This window comes from Hirundo rustica, chromosome 1 (genome assembly GCF_015227805.2).
Source record: "Hirundo rustica isolate bHirRus1 chromosome 1, bHirRus1.pri.v3, whole genome shotgun sequence".
NCBI classification, from domain to species: Eukaryota; Metazoa; Chordata; class Aves; order Passeriformes; family Hirundinidae; genus Hirundo; species Hirundo rustica.
Window position 1 is genome coordinate 46,962,563 of NC_053450.1, and position 19,115 is coordinate 46,981,677.

The 19,115-nt window shown below is 39.9% G+C and overlaps 1 protein-coding gene across 12 annotated transcripts in view; it reads left to right on the forward strand.

Annotated features, from left to right (window-relative positions):
* Positions 1–19,115, forward strand: part of ZNF521 (zinc finger protein 521) — a 231,910-nt gene that overhangs the window by 91,093 nt on the left and 121,702 nt on the right. For all 12 annotated transcript variants that reach the window (XM_040061206.1, XM_040061301.2, XM_058420464.1 and 9 more), the window contains one exon: positions 2,748–6,100. In XM_040061206.1, coding sequence (XP_039917140.1) covers positions 2,748–6,100 — 3,353 coding nt within the window. The remainder of the gene's footprint in view (positions 1–2,747; positions 6,101–19,115) is intronic.

Genomic DNA, 19,115 nt, shown 5'->3' on the forward strand with positions numbered 1-19,115 from the left:
CTCAGGCAAGCAAGAATTGGGTGGGGGAGAGGGGCTGCCATTGCTTATGCCGTGGTCACATTCCACACTTGATCCTGACCCTGCTGCCAGCCCGACAGCCTGCTGGGATCCACGAGCCAGGGGGGAATAGTTGTATAATAGGTAAAACCGGGCAGGCAGTGGCCACAAAAAGGAAGTGATTTACTGCTATGTCAGTGATGGTACACTATTTATAACACTTACTATATATTCCTCTAAACATTTATACAATAATATATCATTTCTCCATAGGATATACATTTTAATACTAAATTTGGTTACAAAATATGTTGCCTAGGCAGTCACAGACTATTTTTCTTCACTTGGTTGCTTGACATAAATTCCTGTTTATCTGCCATCAGTGGGTGTATGTCAGAAATATATTGGATTTTCAAAGAACAAAAGGTTTTTCCATTTAAAAGACCTAGCTGGAAAGATGCATTTAATATAAAATTTAGAACTAGAGAAAATGTTAACATTTTTCTGTAAATGCTTGTTCCACTGTTTTGATAATTTCCAGTTTTAGAGTAAAATCCAACAATTTGAAAGGGCAGTACACAGATTTACATTAAAAGTCTCCTGTGAATATTGCAGTCATTAATGTGCCATCTTAAAAACTCACCTGACTGGTTTTGTTTAGTGTGTATGACAATAAGGAACTTCACACATTGGGAAGCATTTTAGCAGATGACACTACTTTTGCTGGAAGGGAGGATTATTATGTTTCTTTTTTTTTTTTTTTAGTAAACAAACAGCATTTTTTTTGGACACTACTTTTGCTGGAAGGGAGGATTTTTTTTTTTTTTTTTTTTTTTTTTTTTTTTTTTTTTTTTAATAAACAAACAGCATTATTTTTGGTTCAAAAACACGGCACTCAGGCCAGGGTTTGATTTTGTTCTTTAAATACATACCAATAGTGCAGATTTATATGTAGGCAATTACAGATGTATAGCATGTGTGTGTGTGCAAAAGGTGTGTTTAATTTGCGAGACCCTCCTCTCCAAGACGTAAACAAGAGGATAAAAACCCATGCCGTGCCCAAGTTATCCTGAAAAGCATTGTGTCAATGGGCAGGCATCCAGCAATGGTGTTTGGTTGTTTTCTCAGAGTTAGATGGTTGCCATCTGGCATTGATAGTGAGATGGTGTTGTCATCAGTTTCTAGATGCAGGAAAGGAATGAATCCTCATCTGTTTCCTGTGGATAAGCAAGAGGTTGATAATCTAGTAAAATCTCTTTACCTTAAAGTAAGCAGGCTTGGAATTTGTTTATATAATATAGGGCAGCTCTAACTTTTGTGTTGTTGTAGGAAATTTCTTGAGAGAAGGCTGAAGATGTTAAGAAACTTTCTGCTATGCAAGAATACCTTTAGAAAGATATTTTTCAAGAGGTGGTTTTTTTGTTGGGTTTTTTTTGTGTTTTGTTGTGGTTTTTTTTTTTTTTTTTTCCCTGTAGTGTTACTGTAGCCAGTTTTGCTTTTAAAAGGAAGAAAAACCTCAAGCACTGCCCCTGGAAAGGAATAGAAGAATTATTTGATGCAGAGTGATCTTTCAAACATGCTTTTAATATTTTTAAAGAATTTTTAGGATAATATCGGTATGATAATTGAAGTATAGTTATCTACATTTAAAACAAAAAGTGCAAAAACTGTACAGTGCATCTCTTGAAAAAAATATTTACAACTTTCCCTGTTTAGAGATGAGGTAATACCATAGATAACTAGTCCATTTTTTATCTGTCCAGCATTTCTGCTTTGTCTTTTCCTGATAACTCATAAATCTTTCAGCTTTTACCATAAATGTTTATCATTTTTCCTGTTTCCAGTTTTTTACAAGTTGCTTTGTCTGTGATCACCTCACAGTACGCATTCTGCTGTACTGAGGAAGTTCAGCTGGCTGAGGTCTTTGCATAAAAGGAAGAAATGGTGGGCAACCTCTTGAACTTAAAAAAAAAAGATGCTGTTCATGGCTGACCCTTGTGACACTTTCTCATTTTCCTTGATCCTGGTTGTTGGTTTGTTAGATTGTTTTGAACATTTAATGATCCAGCTGCCAGCTTTCAGTAACTGAATTGTATCATTACTGGAGAAATCTGGATGTGCTTTATTAGAGAAAACATCACTGTTTACATTGTTGTCCTGCTCCTCCCTGGTAATTTTTTATATTATTGTTTAGAATAACAGCCAAGACTCTCTCAGAAATAGCTTTTAAAAGATTCCTGTGTTCAGAATCAACTTCAAAGGAAAAGGTACCACAAACTTGTGGCAAAGCAGGGTGAACCTTTTCATTAAATATTAGGCATGTGCGTTGACTCTATTAATTTTAAAGCATTCTGGTAATATTTTCTCCTTTCCTTTGACTCTTCAGATGCTCACATAATATGCAAATAATTTTATAATGGATACAAAAGAAACATTAAATATATTAAAATCTGCATTTTAATAAAGTTGTCAATGTATAATACATATCCTGCAACTGAGAAGGAATGATAAAAAAAGCAATAAAAAGTTAATATAGGCACAGAACTATTTAATAACTTTTAATGTTTTACAGTATGATAAAAATAAATGTGGTCTTGAAACTGTTGGATATCAGTGTAAGAAATGCATCCTAGTCTGAGTTTAATGTTTTAACTATTTAGGAGTAGCTGTCCTGTGCTATTCATATGCACTTTCTATCTCCTTTTGACTCTTGGGATTAAGCTTGTGGGCATGTTTCTTTCTCATTTCAGATGGAGTGGATGTTGAGGATGACCCCTCTTGCTCATGGCCAGCATCATCACCTTCTAGCAAGGATCAGACTTCCCCAAGCCATGGAGAAGGCTGTGATTTTGGAGAAGAGGAAGGAGGCCCAGGTTTGCCCTATCCGTGCCAGTTCTGTGACAAATCGTTCAGCCGCCTCAGCTACTTAAAACACCACGAGCAAAGTCACAGTGACAAGCTCCCTTTCAAATGCACGTATTGCAGCCGTCTCTTCAAACACAAACGGAGCAGGGATCGCCACATAAAGCTTCATACAGGAGACAAGAAATACCACTGCAGTGAGTGCGATGCGGCGTTCTCAAGGAGCGATCATCTTAAAATTCACTTAAAGACTCATACGTCCAACAAGCCATATAAGTGTGCCATTTGTAGACGTGGGTTCCTGTCATCTAGTTCACTGCATGGACACATGCAGGTTCACGAGAGGAACAAAGATGGCTCCCAGTCCGCTTCCCGGATGGAGGACTGGAAAATGAAAGACACTCAGAAATGCAGTCAGTGCGAAGAAGGCTTTGATTTTCCTGAAGATCTTCAGAAGCACATTGCAGAATGTCACCCTGAGTGTTCCCCTAATGAAGACCGATCTGCTCTTCAGTGTGTTTACTGTCATGAACTCTTTGTAGAGGAAACGTCCCTAGTAAATCACATGGAGCAGGCTCATAATGGTGAGAAGAAGAATTCATGCAGCATTTGTTCTGAGAACTTTCACACTGTGGAGGAGCTGTACAGCCACATGGATAGTCACCAGCAGCCAGAGTCGTGCAACCACAGCAACAGCCCATCTTTGGTAACTGTGGGGTACACGTCAGTCTCTAGCACTACCCCAGATTCAAATCTCTCTGTGGATAGCTCAACAATGGTGGAAACGGCTCCTCCTATACCAAAAGGTCGTGGAAGGAAGCGGGCAGCTCAGCAAGTGCCAGATATCACTGGTCCTTCAAGTAAACAGGCAAAAGTTACTTATAGTTGCATTTATTGCAACAAACAGTTGTTTTCCAGCCTTGCAGTTTTGCAGATACACCTGAAAACTATGCATTTAGATAAACCCGAACAAGCCCATATCTGTCAGTATTGTTTGGAGGTATTGCCATCTCTCTACAATCTGAATGAACATCTTAAGCAAGTCCATGAAGCTCCAGACCCAGCACTGATTGTGTCTACCATGCCTGCCATGGTCTACCAGTGCAACTTCTGCTCTGAAGTGTTCAATGACCTCAACACCCTTCAGGAACACATCCGATGTTCTCATGGATTTGCCAACCCTGCTGCTAAGGACAGTAATGCATTCTTTTGTCCCCATTGCTACATGGGATTTCTTACAGATTCTTCCCTGGAAGAGCATATTAGGCAAGTCCATTGTGATCTTAGCAGTTCCCGTTTTGGTTCTCCTGTGCTCGGGACCCCAAAGGATCCAGTAGTGGAAGTGTATTCTTGTTCTTACTGTACCAATTCTCCAATATTTAATAGTGTTCTTAAACTGAACAAGCATATCAAGGAGAACCATAAGAACATTCCTTTGGCGCTGAATTACATCCACAATGGGAAAAAGTCCAGAGCCATGAGTCCATTATCTCCTGTAACCATTGAGCAGACCTCTTTAAAGATGATGCAGGCAGTTGGAGGTGCTCCTCCTCGTCCTGCCGGGGAATATATTTGTAATCAATGTGGTGCTAAGTATACTTCCTTGGATGGTTTTCAGACTCACTTGAAAACACATCTCGACACTGTCCTGCCAAAGTTGACTTGCCCTCAGTGCAACAAGGAATTTCCAAATCAAGAGTCACTGCTGAAGCATGTTACCATTCATTTCATGATCACCTCAACCTACTACATCTGTGAAAGTTGTGACAAGCAGTTCACTTCTGTGGATGACTTACAGAAACACCTGCTAGACATGCATACGTTCGTTTTCTTCCGCTGTACCTTGTGCCAAGAGGTTTTTGACTCCAAAGTCTCCATTCAGCTTCACTTGGCTGTGAAGCACAGCAATGAGAAGAAGGTATACAGATGTACTTCTTGCAACTGGGATTTCCGCAATGAGACTGACCTACAGCTTCATGTGAAACACAACCACCTGGAGAACCAAGGCAAAGTACACAAGTGCATCTTCTGTGGTGAATCCTTTGGTACGGAGGTGGAGCTGCAGTGTCACATCACTACGCATAGCAAGAAGTACAACTGCAAGTTCTGCAGCAAAGCTTTCCATGCTATCATCTTGCTGGAAAAGCACTTGAGGGAAAAACATTGTGTTTTTGAAACAAAAGCTCCAAATTGTGGAACAAATGGGGCATCTGAGCAAGTTCAGAAAGAGGAAGTGGAGCTCCAGACCTTGTTGACAAATAGCCAGGAGTCCCATAACAGCCACGATGGCAGTGAAGAAGATGTGGACACATCTGAACCTATGTATGGCTGTGACATTTGTGGAGCAGCTTACACCATGGAGACTCTCTTGCAGAACCACCAGCTGCGAGACCACAACATTCGACCCGGAGAAAGTGCCATAGTGAAGAAAAAGGCTGAGCTCATTAAAGGGAATTACAAGTGTAATGTGTGTTCTCGAACATTCTTCTCTGAAAATGGGCTTCGAGAGCACATGCAGACACACTTGGGACCAGTGAAACACTACATGTGCCCAATCTGTGGCGAGCGGTTTCCATCTCTTCTGACTCTTACTGAACATAAGGTCACACATAGTAAGAGCCTGGACACTGGAAACTGCAGGATTTGCAAGATGCCCCTCCAGAGTGAGGAGGAATTTTTAGAGCATTGCCAAATGCACCCTGACCTAAGGAACTCCTTGACGGGGTTCCGCTGCGTGGTGTGCATGCAGACAGTGACCTCCACGCTGGAACTGAAAATCCACGGCACGTTCCATATGCAGAAAACTGGAAATGGTTCTGCCGTGCAGTCCACGGGACGTGCACAGCATCTCCAGAAACTGTACAAGTGTGCTTCTTGCCTGAAGGAATTCCGTTCGAAACAGGATTTAGTGAAACTTGACATCAACGGTCTGCCATATGGTCTGTGTGCTAGCTGTGTTAATCTCAGTAAAAGTGGTAGTCCAAGTGTCAACATCCCTTCAAGCAGTAACAGACAAGGCATGGGCCAAAATGAGAGCTTGAGTTCCATTGAGAGCAAAAGCAAGGCAGGGGGACTGAAGACTCGCTGTTCTAGTTGCAATGTAAAGTTTGAATCAGAAACTGAACTCCAAAATCATATTCAGTCAATCCACAGAGAGCTTGTTCCAGACAGCAACAGTACACAGCTGAAAACACCTCAAGTATCTCCAATGCCTAGAATCAGCCCCTCCCAAACTGAAGAGGTAACCCTTTTTTCTTTGCTCTTGACACCTTCCATCCTTTTGGAAAAAATCCCCCTTTTTTCAAGCTGTCTTGTCACTTTTCATGAAATGCTTAGGCTGATCCATGTTACATTTCCATCCACAGCCATTAGCTAGTAATTACTTGCTTCTTGATATGCTTTACATCTTGGATTGAATTTTGCGGAATAGGACTTATTCCAGTCTCCCTAGGATATTGTCTTCTGTATCACTGAGGAGACCTATCTTCATGCCAGCACTACTGAGATCTGGAATCTTATCCTAGATCCCATATGCATTGGAATCCCCAGCTAGGAGTTGTGCTTACGGCAGAGAGAATTAATGACAGAGGAGTAGACAGAGTGAGCCAAAATGCTGGCATAAGGGGTTGATTTTTAAAAAAATATTTGTGAGCAACAAATTGAGGGTATTTTTGTTAATTCTATTGTAGACTTTAATTTTCCTCTCTTATAGCATATTTTGATTAAGTAGAAGTGCAATGCTAGCCTAAGGTAAATTGGGAAATCACTCCTTTGGATGCAATTGCATGTTGTTTTTCTTTCCATTTCTGATGAAGAGCATTTTGATGTCTCTGAAACACCTACTGCCTGATGATTGAAATTCCATCATGAAGTGTAACTTAGAAAGTACATATCAAACTCTTGAAAGATGTAATCTGCTTCCTCAGTCACCAGTGACCAAATAATGACACCTGTATGTGTGGAAGTAGGGGGGGTCATGTACTAATGGAAAGGAATCTGGTTTATCTTCAGAAATGTTACCATTAGAATGACTTAGAGGTAATATTTTAGGCATGGTATCTTGCATTATGATTTAGGCATGATGTATCTTGCGTCTTTTAATTCAGAAAGCCTAAAAACACAGCAATTTTTAAGAAATAACTACTTTTGTTTTAAGAAAGCTTTTAGCCTATAATGATACGAGCATGGTGCAACCCATTGCAGTGAATGTGTATGGATACCCTGTGGCTAGGGAGCTGCTGCTCTTCCATCACCTTCCTCACTCCCTGTTTGTGAGCCCATCTGTTGGGAAAGATATCTCTCAGCATGTCGTCCAACAGTGCTGTGCAGGAGGGAGGCAGAGAGGGAAGAGTGAGGATACATCAGCATATGTGGACCAAGAGGTAAGTATGTATGGCGCTTCTGAGGACACAGATGAAGATAGGCTGGGAGAAGAACTCTGAGGTAGCACAGAGCCTGGAGTGCCATGAAGAGAGAATAGGAGCTGAGAGTTCAGGATGAAGTACCAGGCAAGATGCACCTCCCAGGGAAAGGCTGTGTGTTTTCATAACTTCTTGATCTCCAGTTTGCACGCTGGGTGGTGGTAGGGGGCACCTGAGGAATGGGATGTGGCGCGGAATTTATGGAAGGCTGTTAGAACCTGAGGTCTAAGGAAGACCATCTTTTTAAAGAAGAGGGAAGAGGAGTGGCTCTCATTAGCTGTATTTTAGGCCACTGCTGTTCCCACTGCTGCTGAGTTGGAACTACAGGATTACCAGCTTCATGTTTTTTGTAGGTTCAGAGTCATCCTGGTTTCCGTTTCGGTCATCTTGCACCAAATGACTACATGAAATCTCTTTTCCCAGTCATGCCGGAAGCCAGTTCCTGCTACCTCAAGCACAATCAGAATCACGTGTTAAGTCAGTTACCATGCTAAGATGTTACCAACTTGTCTTCCTCTTGCTTGTAAACTAGACAAAAAGAGATTTGGGAGCCCTTTGTGGTGAATTAAAATCGGTTACCTTCAGTGTCATTAGTGAATCTTCCTGTACTTGGATTAGGTATAATCAGAGTTCTTAATTATACTTCTAAATGGCATCACATTCCTCTTCTTAATCCTTTTGATTTTTATTTAAAATTGTGTCTAAAATGAAAAAAAAATTTTAAACTACACATTTGTGAATAGCATTTGCCTCCCACCTCCATTCTGAGATTGTAAACTGAATTTTCAATGTCTGTGGTATTGGTGTCCACATAGTAATGTAGGCTTTCAAATTCTTTTCTCATGGGAAGACAAAGCTATCAGATTCCTCATAGAGCATTAGTAGTTCTGGAAACCACAAATGCATGTTTGTAAAATCCTGAAAGATAATGAATTTTTCGAGCAGATATTACTGGTTCAAATTCTAGTGATGCAAGCACTGTAGCAAATGAGAATGAGAATTAAAATTGAAAGTGGTAATGTGCGGATGTTTACAGCTATAGATTAGATGTCCAGACTGAGGGAAGTAAAAATAAAAGCATATAACACAAACAGTAAAAAAATTTTGATTTTTAAAATTTATTATTAGTCACTGGCTTTCATACCCCACTGTAAAAATGTTTCTTGAATTGGATGGGCTGTTGAAGACAGCTACTTAAACACGCAATTTTGGGGAAATTTTCAACAAACAGTATTAATAATATCAAGGAGTGAAAGTTTCATTTGCATCACTCAGAGTCATGTGATTTGAGATTTCAACCTATATGTAAAGAATATTTCATTCCTAAGGCAAGAAAAATAGGTATCTTGCATATACGAGTTGTCAGACCATTAATATTGCTGAATACCCCTTTTTACTCAGTAATAGATTTCAATGATAAGAATATTTGAAAATACATTTTTAGGGTAAAAGATTACACTGGAATTGTCACTTCTAGGTGCTCTGCCAAGTATTCTCATGGTTGAACTAGAAAATTTCCCTTTTTAGTCTGTTCTCAGTGATGTGATAGGGTGCAATTACCTTACAATATAATGTCTTCAGCTGAACTGTCACCTGCTGAGCTCACACCGCTTGCTGCGTGAAAAATGTTGACCTGAATCATCTTCACTGAAAGTTACATTCTGGTTGGGATGGAAAATTATGAGTAGTGCTCATCGTCGGTTACAACAAGTCAAGGAGCAGGTCAGAACTCATTAAGCCCATCACACTGCTGAATCTAGTACCCCTGAGTTATCACACAGACTTAAGCAGTCAGACTGTGGATAGCTAGCTTTCAAAAGAGCTCTAAAATGTGTAGATCTGCAAGTTAATCTTTGAGCTTTAAGGAGGTGTTGGATTCAGCTGGCTGTAGATTTGTTGTCAAGATCTTGGATCACACCGCAAGCACACTTTTAGGCTAGGATGATAACCTTAGTGATAGTTACTCTCTAAAAGCAGAGAACAAGGTTGGGTATGCTGGTGAATTGGGAACTACACCATTTTCTGTCACTCATTTGCTTTGCTGATGGCCGAACATCTCTGCTTCATTTTTCTCACTCAGAATGTTAGATAGATATTTCCTAAAAAGTGTGTTTCCATGCTTACTTACAATACATTTTTTGTAAAGCACTAGGGAGATTAAAATCTGTTTAAAAAAAAAAAAAAAAAAAGTGTGGCCTTAACTCTCTTGTTCCTCCTTAATACACTGCCAGGCACCTAATGAGAGAACTCTTGACTCAGCAGAAAGTGTGCCCTCACTTCTTAAGATTCAAGACTTCTGTACTTGCTGAATCATACCAGCATAACGGTGCAATAAATTATATTGTTCATTTCTTAGCTGGCAGGGGAGGAGGGAGTGGACTCCAGCTTAGGCCAGCAGTTTAATGGTAAGACCTGAATCATGCTAGAGTGTCCACATGCGCAGCTGTGCTCAGTTTGGGGTCCTGTTGGTAACTTTCAGAGTAGAAGCACAATTGCTTCTGTATCCCTTTGTTCCATGAATGTTAAGCTCATGTGAATACTATATTACCTGTGCAATGCAGACAGTACTTCGTTAATAATACAAGAATGCTCTGGGTTTTCTGATTTTGAGGAGAGAAGGAGCAGCATGAATACACAGCCAAATTATTTCACGAGTGAAGATGCTTATTTAGGTGTGGCAAAGGACTTGCAGAAACTCACTGTTTCAGAGAGTATCAAAAATACTGGACAAAGGAGAGAGCTAGCAACTGTCACACCAGCTGGAGAGCAGAATAAGTGAATCTGGGGCTGCACTTCTGTCCTGTTGCGGTTGTGCAGAGCTGTATGCCAGGATGGGCATGTCACGGCAGGGGACACCGGGCACATCACAGCACTGTTCTGGAAGGAGCCATGAAAGTGCAGGCTGACAATGAGCTTGCAGAGATGGGGGTCACAAAATTCAGATGCTGTGGAGAGCTGTTGGCTCCTTGAAACTCAACTTCTCCGACCTCAGATGAATCTAGAAACGGTATCACCCTGGGAGAAAGAATGGAGCTCAGGTAGGTGTACTCTTTTATCATTACTTTTTTTTTTTTTTTCTCTTTATTTATTCATGGCCCCTGAATCTGCCTTTACTCTCTTACTATTCTTCACCCCGCTTCTCAAAACACTGCCAGACCCACAAAGACAGAAAACAGGAACTGCCTTTTGAAGTAGCTGGTTTATTTCAACAGCATGCACTGGCAGTCAGAGGCGGAAAGGAGAGAGAAAAGACTGTAAGCAACCCAGAAATGTTCCCAGATGCATGCTTTTGGCAGGGCAAGCAATAGCATTTTAGCAATATAAATCACAGTGCTTTTAACTGAAAAAAGTGCACTGAAATCAATACTCATGCATTTAATTGAAATACATAAAGAAATTAAAATAATCCTCCTCATCAGCAATCCAAGCTGATCATTCTGACTACAGGATTTTTATGAATAAGCACATAAACTTGTAATGTAAACATAAGTAGTGCCTTGGGTTTCCTGTCAGTGAATCCAGGCCCAGAACAAGTGATTTTCATGCCGTATTTTGGATCCAGGGACAGAAAAAGGTAAAGAATGTTTGTTGCTGTCCCAAAGATTTGGCTTTGAAATAGTTTGTGGAACTAATCTGTGACAAACATATTTTCTGCTTCTGGAGTTTCAAAATGAGTTCACTAAAAATACCAGTTTTGTCTTCTGGCGTCATTTTAACATTGCTTTCAGGAAAATATTATTTAAAGTGTGACCATAGGTATTCTTAGGAAGGGCTAGCCTGGATTTTTTTTTTTTTTTTGCCACAGTAGGCCACCTCCATTTTGCACTATGCTTTAATTTCTGGTAGTGCCACTACCACAAATTGGCTGATAAGGTCCAGCATAAGCATTTCTCTTCTCTTTGTCTTAACACTTTTGGTGGTGACATATCAGAGTCCTCTTTGAATTTTACAAGGATAATATTATTGTTATCTTATTGCTGTAAATCCTACCAAAGTTAAGCTTCAAACTTCCCACCACACACACACACACCATGAGTTCAGTCTGGGAAAGGAAGGCCATATGTTGGCTGGGAGCTGTTGGACAGAAGCAAGGGGGAAAATTGTGAGTTTTCTTATTTTCCTGTCCACTGATCATTAAAATCTAATGCTGTTTGTCTGTCTTGTTATTTGTCAGAGGCCTCAGATGGGGAATTTGGAGAATTCTTCACATCTGTGGAAAACTTCACATGAGAGGACAAAAGGATAAGTTCTCCAAAATTTTCAAGAGCACTAAACCAAGATTTCCATAAAATGAACAAGGGTGGGGGGTGGAATGCGTGCTTGAAGAAACACAGAAGAACTGGAGAGGAACACTGGAATGTGGATGGAGTCCTTAAAGATCTCTAAAGAGGGGAAATGTAGATTCATCAAAGCTTTATGAGACAAAACATCTTTGGGGTGTCTACTCCTACAGCTCAGCTGTGCAGCTCACTATCCTCTTGTAGCTTTTCCTGTGCTTCTACCTGCTGGACAGCTGACTGGTGTAGCATGCCACAATTTCTGCATAGCCTCAGAGGAAAATCACAGTAGTGACGAGTGTTTGCATTCTGATCTCAGAACTGGGTAGACACAAAAACAAATTTCACACCATTTTCTAGCCTGATCATCTTTAGGAACAAGACACAGAAAACTGTGGCATATCTCTAGTTGTCTGCTGGTGTGCATACCTCTAGAAGATTCTCTCAACTTCTACCTCTTACTTTTGGATGACTCTTGGCCAGTTTCAGGGAAAAGTTAGTAGATTAATAATAATCTTAAGGCCTATGAAGTTATTACAATGTTTGGGAAGAGAGGTGACCCAGTAGGTGACAGAATCCAAATAGGAGGCCTTTAAGAGATCCAAACAAGGAAGATGGCTGTAGCTGAAGTTTATACCTGTTTTTTATGTGAAAGTCAAGCGAACACAATACATGAAGTTATAGGAGGAAACCATGATCTGTTCTTTGTGATATTCACAGGCCAGCTTCTTAAGTGACTGTACATGAGAACTGTTTTTCACCACTGCTCAATAAAGTTGTTATAGATGATGTGTGTATTACTTTGTCTCGTACAGCAAACATAACACCCAGATTTGGTACTCTGTCATGAGGGAAATAAAATGGGATAACCATTAATTTGAAATGGGTATGTAGTCCCAGTACTGCTTGTTTCATGAAATTGTACAAAATGAATGTAAGAAAGCCACCGGACATGTAGTATCTTGTTAAAGGATATTGGTTTTTGACCTGCCAAGAGCTCTTTGATAGCAGATAGTTGATCTTATGCTTGGTGGTTCAAAACTGAGATACCTTTTTTTTCCTGCCAAAGCCATCTTTCATTTATACTCTTTCCTGTGTTGTATTACAAATTATTGGATAAATATGACCTGTACAATTTTATAGAGCATATTTTGCTGGGTATGACAGCAGAAATGTGTCTCTTGCTAACATCCACCCCCACTGTGTGACGTTCTAGGGCAAGAAGCAGAGGGGACAAATGGACACACAGGAGGCTCCCTCTGAACATCAGGAAACACTGCAAGGGCAATCAAGCCCTGGCAGAGGTTACCCAGACAGGTTGTGTATCCCTTTGAGATACTCACAAATGATCTAAGTGTGGTCTGGCTCTAGGTGACCCTTCTTGAGCAGGAGAACTGGACCAGAGGATCCCCAGAGATCAACCTCACCCATGTTGTTCTTCTGTGGTTTCTACCCATCCTTTGGGCCCTACAGATGTACATTGATGCTATCCTGTTGTTCCTTGGTGGCTAAACTTTTGTTGCTGGTATATGGCTTTGTAAGTCAGTGAATAAAAGGGCAGGGCCTTCCCTGATACTGAGTATCTCAGTACAGTCCTACCAATAATAATGTGCACTTCTAGGAATCATTTTTAATGCCTGTGAAATGCCTTTAAAGAGTGTCTTAGCAATACTGACATTTGGAAACGCAGCCATTTCAAAGTTACTTGCTACTTGTGTACTCAAAACCAAGGTGGGAGGCAGGAGAGAAAGGAGCTATTTATCCCCTTTGATCATATGTCCACAGTTTTGGTATCCTGTGTAGGCATACATTTCCCCTGTTTTTTGCTTATGATTCAGATGTTTCACAGCATTCTGTCTAAAAAGGCACATTTAATGGCTTTTCATATCTGGAAGGCCACCTCTTTCCACATTTTCCAGTAGTAAATGGGGTGGTTCACCAACAAAGAATGATCTGAGACTTAAAGCTTCCAGATTTCCTTCTGTGTTAGCTTTACCATTGCTGCTATAATCCTCTTGGTTTCTGCTCTGACAGCTGGAATATGTTTAGGGCCAGCCTACAGGTACATGGCTTTACAAATCCTTGTAACCATCATAAATAGTAACTAACTTGCAATTGATCCGGTTCTGCTGCTTGTTGCTTCTCTCACAGGCCTAGGCAGGGAATGTCTGCGTCATCTGGTGACTTTCCCAAACTATCAGTCTTCACCACACTTCCTCATTTCTCATATGCTCTCTGCTTCACAGCTAGTTTGAATGATGATGGTTGAGTGGTTGAAGCCCTTCAAACCTAGAAGAATGGCATTCTGCATCTGAAACAAATTCTGCAAATATCTTTCTTTTTCAGATAGGGAAATGGTAGACTGAAGCCCCATGTAAAAAGACATTAACTTATTAGAGGATTAGACCTAAGAGGAACTGCTGGTATTTTAAGAATTAATGTGAAAGTAAAAGATTATGAAATAGAACAGAGGCAATTCTAGTGAAGTTGCCTTAATTCCCTTAGAGGAGAGCAAGTATTTCTTCATAGGAAAGAGACCAGTTAGACACAAATCATTGTGGATAGTGTTGAAGAGTGGCTGAGCAGAGTGCTTGTTTTGCTGGTACGCCACTTCCTTGGGCAGCTGCACTGCCCCAGCGGAGGGTTTTCAACTGGGCACACAGTCAAGCGTCATTGCAATGTCAGCAGCTGTGTGCCAGCTCAGGTGCTACCAGTATATTTGTTAATGTTGATGTGGCCTAAGTATATCCATAGAGGGTAGTACTAAAATCACAGCAATATGATTGTAGAACTCTGTTCAAGGCATATTTTGTAGTGTCTTTTTAAAACCCCAGTCTTGCCCATGTTATCGTGTGAAGCCTTCATTTGTGAAGTCCCATTGACTTCCCCAAGTGCAGAGCAAATTGCATGAGAAGGATCTAAGGGGTTTACTCCTTCTCTTGATACTTCAATGAAAATTAATTTCTTATATATTATGTATGAGTAATATATTTCTGTTTGTACATTAATATTAATGTTGCATATTTTTAAGCACAAGTTCTATTCTGTAGGATTAAATTATCTTGGTAAGTAATAGTGCAGAATTCAGTTTGAGTTAAAAGTGGACAATTAAGGGCAGGGGGAGGGTCCTGAGTCACACTTTGGAAACTGAAATTAATCAGCATTAATTCTCCACGGAGTGGGAGAAAAACGGTTGCACTGTTCAAATTACAGGGGAAAAAAAAAAAAAAAAAGGTATATAAAAAGCCCCTGATTTTGCCTTTCTGTGAAAATCCAGGCAGCTTTTACAAAGTCTGTGATGAAGAAAAGAGACAAGAGTATTCTCTTGTGCGTACTTGCAAACTATTAATTTTATTGGGCTACATCTGTTGCTGATTGTTGGTGAAGAAAGTAGTGGCTTTATTGAATGACAGTCTGTCTCAGTATGCCTTTAAAAAAAACACAACTTTAAAAGAGAAAAAAATATCAGCTTACTCAGGATATCAGCTTTCTAAGTTTTGGACCTGCCAAGTCAAGCTCTATTGACTGTGCTTTGATGCCACTTCATCTGTGGAATTATTAGGATGGTGTTGGTCACAGTTCCTCCTCACTGTCTGTGGACACACAGCAGCTCTGACACAGATGCTGAGTGTTGGGATGCCTCTGGAGGGGTTAACAGCTCTAAGGCTTCAGAGGGTCTCAGACTGCACCTTTGGTTTAAGGGGCAATGTAAGGGGACAGAAAGGGATGGGGATGCTGACAAAAAGTTCAGTTGCTGACACAGCCCCAAATTGCTGAGCGCTGCTCAGTACATACATGTGTGCTGCTCAGAGACTCAGCCTCACCCAGGATCCGGCCCTCAGACAGAAAGACAGAAAGAAGTGTATTTGGTTGTTAGATCCCAAATCAAATCCACAGTACTTTAAGCTGTTTGTATTCATAAACTCTGTAAGCCTGATATGAAGTAATTGAGAGAGAAAATAAATATACAGCCATGTGCTGCCAGGTTTTAGAGTTATTTTTCTGACAGGTATTTCACTTCAGTACTGAGTTTGAAAGGCCTAGAGAGAGCTAAAGGATTAGAGAACTCAAAGGGAAGAGATGCAGTTTTTAAATGTGGCAAGATGTGTTTTTTTCTGTGTGGGGATGTGAGACATTGCAAGCTAATGCTCTTCGTCAGCCAGGGGAGGGAAAGGTTTGTAACTGAGAGACACTGAAGACAGACATGATTAAATACAGAATCTAGAATAAAGGTGAAAGACAGAACAGCACACCATGAATTCAAGCAGAATAAAGAAAGAAACACTGTTAACATGAACATTTGTATATCTGATTCAATATATTTTGTGTATGCAATAAGTGACTACAAAGAAAGAAATGAGAAAAAATAATGTTTCTTTCCATTTTTCTTTTTACTTACCTTATGGGATTGTATTCGTTCCACAGGCATGTACACTCAGGCCCTATTATAATTTAAGACCCTGCTAAACAAAAACAGATCAGAAAAATACTCATAAAATCTCCATGAACATGTTTTTAAAAGTAATCAGGAAATACTAATTTATGGGTTTTGTGTAAGCAATTACTAGAGTTGGTAATTAGTCAATTAAAAAGAAAGAAGCAAGATGACTGTGCCCCATAAGCAAGATAAATAACTAACTATGCGGGGAAACTGCCTAACATATGCTTAGTTTTCTAAGAGCTTAAGGTTGACAAAATAAGCATCTAGGAAGATAGAAAAGAAATCCTCAATTAAGGTGCTGTCAAAATTAATCTGACCTCTGATGAAAAATGGTTAAATGGACAAAGCTAGGACCATGGTTGCTCTTGTGTATCATGAAGGGCCAAGCACACTGCTAATGCTTAATAAAATAATGATGTAAAAAAAATCAGCTGGCAGCATTAGGAGGTAGCACTGGCAAATTGCTGTAGTTAGTATGTAAGTTTTAAATGTCTTTTTATTTTCATAAGATTTTTTGGATACTGTTCACTTTCTCTTGTCAGGTTACTGTTCTATTGGTTTAAAAGGTTGAATTAACTCCACCCTTTATGTGAGGGAAACTGGGTGAATGACTGATATGGGAGAAGAGATTTAGAGGATATGAGAGGTGTGGTATCACTTTTTTGACAACAGCAGGTTGTCTCAACTGTGTCATTGATCTATACACTCAGTCTGTGCTAAAACTGAGGGGAAAAAGCCTTGAAAGTCCCCTTCAATAGTATGACAAGGGTAAATAATGTAATTAGGTGTAAACAGGAGGTTATTGGTGGGGTAACAGGTACACATCAAGATCATTTTTGATAGGGCACGAAAGAGAAGTGTGAAAGTCATATAGAACAAACTAGGGATGCCTGCAAGCCTAAGACTGTAAATGCCATGCATTAGAAGCTATAAATGATATTTTGGTTATTTCATATAGGAAATAAATATTCAATTAAAAGGGGCATGGGTACAGGAGATCCAGAAATGGTATATGTAATCAAGGAAACCAGTACTGTTAAACAAATGCTTTGTCGTTGAGCTAGTGGCCTATCTTCCCCATGGAGAATGAAGTACAGATTAGGGGTATTATAATGGAGTATAATATACAATAAATGACTCACAAAAATATCCATTCCAAAATTCTCAGTGAGAGGGGCTGAAGATAAAAAGAAACATTAAGCAGATAAACTTGCAGTTTTTAAGAAGAAGCATCAACAATCTGGGAAAAGGCCACTAAACAAACATTTAACAGAGAATATAAGGCTTATGCATGAAGTTACTGGTTTGTGAGCTTGATTTAAACAGTGAGGAACAGAAGAGGAAGGCTAATCGAAGACAGGATAGAAGAAAGTTTAGATTTAATGAAGGATAGAGGGCAAAGATTCACAGAGGGAGGATCATGCTTAAAATTTTCAATAAAGAGTATTTTGAGAGAATAGCCACAAGTGCTGACAGAGAAGCCTATAAACATGATTTACCAGGATTTTAGCAAAGCTTTTGAAACTGCATAGCACAAAAGACTAATCTGTTGGGTGAATAAGTACAGCATAGGGAGAGATACTTTCTTTGATTAAAAAAGAAAAGAAACATGATCTTGGGTATGGAAAGCATAGCAGTCTTGTGAATTGAAGCAGGTTGGTTTTGAGGGGTGTAAATAATGGAAAGCCTTAAGAATCTTTATGTGCACCGATTTTGTTGAACTTATGCGGCATATCAGCAGTCTGGAGGAAAGAATAAGTAGTAAGGTGATGAAATTCCCTGATAGTACAAAACTGGGGAAATGTCAGAACAAAATAGGCAGGCAATAAAATACTGAATGATTTTGACAAGGAGGTGGAGCATGAGCCGATAAGTAGCATATGCAGTTCATTTTCAAGTAATATAATGAGGCTAGGGAATAGAAAAAAAGGAATGTATCAGTACCTCAGTCACAGGGCACAAAAGTCCACACAGAAGTATTTTCTGCATACTTTTGAAGCAGTTCTGAATAGAATGGTAAATCCGCTAATGATGTGGTTATTAGTTGTTTTGCTTTATTTATAAAAGCAAAGGAACTAAAATTCTGTGTGCAGAATTGAAGTACCAAATGAAAGTTCATATTCCTGGACTGTTTATAAAAGCAGCCAAGTTCTCATTTCACATGACATGGACACTCTGGGCACCTTTATGGAAAAGAAATTCAGAAAACTGCAGAGTGATAAGTGAGGATTGAGACAATAATTAAAGGTCTAGGTGACGTTAATTATTCAAAAGGTTAGGAAGACACATGCATATGTCCAATCCAAAGCTCTTTAAATTAAGACACAGAGAAGATTTGAATGCTGTAAGGCTTTAAAATGGTTGTGAAAACAGGAGTGCAAAAGGCACCCAATACTCTCGTGAGACATTCGTCTAAGCAGTTACTCTTCTACAGTGATTTTGAATGGACCCAGGAATGATTTGGGTCTCAGATTTACACTCAACATGGAGGAGAAAAATTAGCACTTAGATTCTTGGCAGGAGGGTGTTTAGTGAAGGAGCATGGGCTTGCTTATTGGAGAGTTTTTATTAAAATATGAGGTGATAATAATACTAATACTACTAATAATAAATAATAATAATAATAATAGGAAAAAGTTAAACCACATTCTTAATCCCATGTGCCTTTCTCCTCTGGAACAAATCTTTGTGAATTTTTGCAAGATGGCACAGTTTAGAATGCGTTGCATCTTGTCCACTTACTAAACTGGTCCTGTCCAAGTCCATTCTGAAATGTACTGGCAAAAGGATTCCATGACCCACCCTTGCTGATTTGAAATTTCTCTCTTACAGGAAATACACGTCAGCTTTTTTCTGTGTTTATAGGGAAGAACGACAATATTGTGATTCTTCTGTCTCCTCAGGAGACTGACGGGTGTCCTTTGGGAAAAGCAGCTGTGGTAGGTTAGGGTGTAAGTGCCCTTAGCTGTCCACTCTTCATTGTTGTGTGGAATGGATATGCTCAGGACTGTGAGATGGAGCAGCAGGGCCTGGGGTGCCTGCTCAGTCCTGCTGAGTCCTCCGCATGCTGGTGGCTTGGGCAGAGGGGCAAGGGAGCTCAGCACGGGTTCCCTGCTG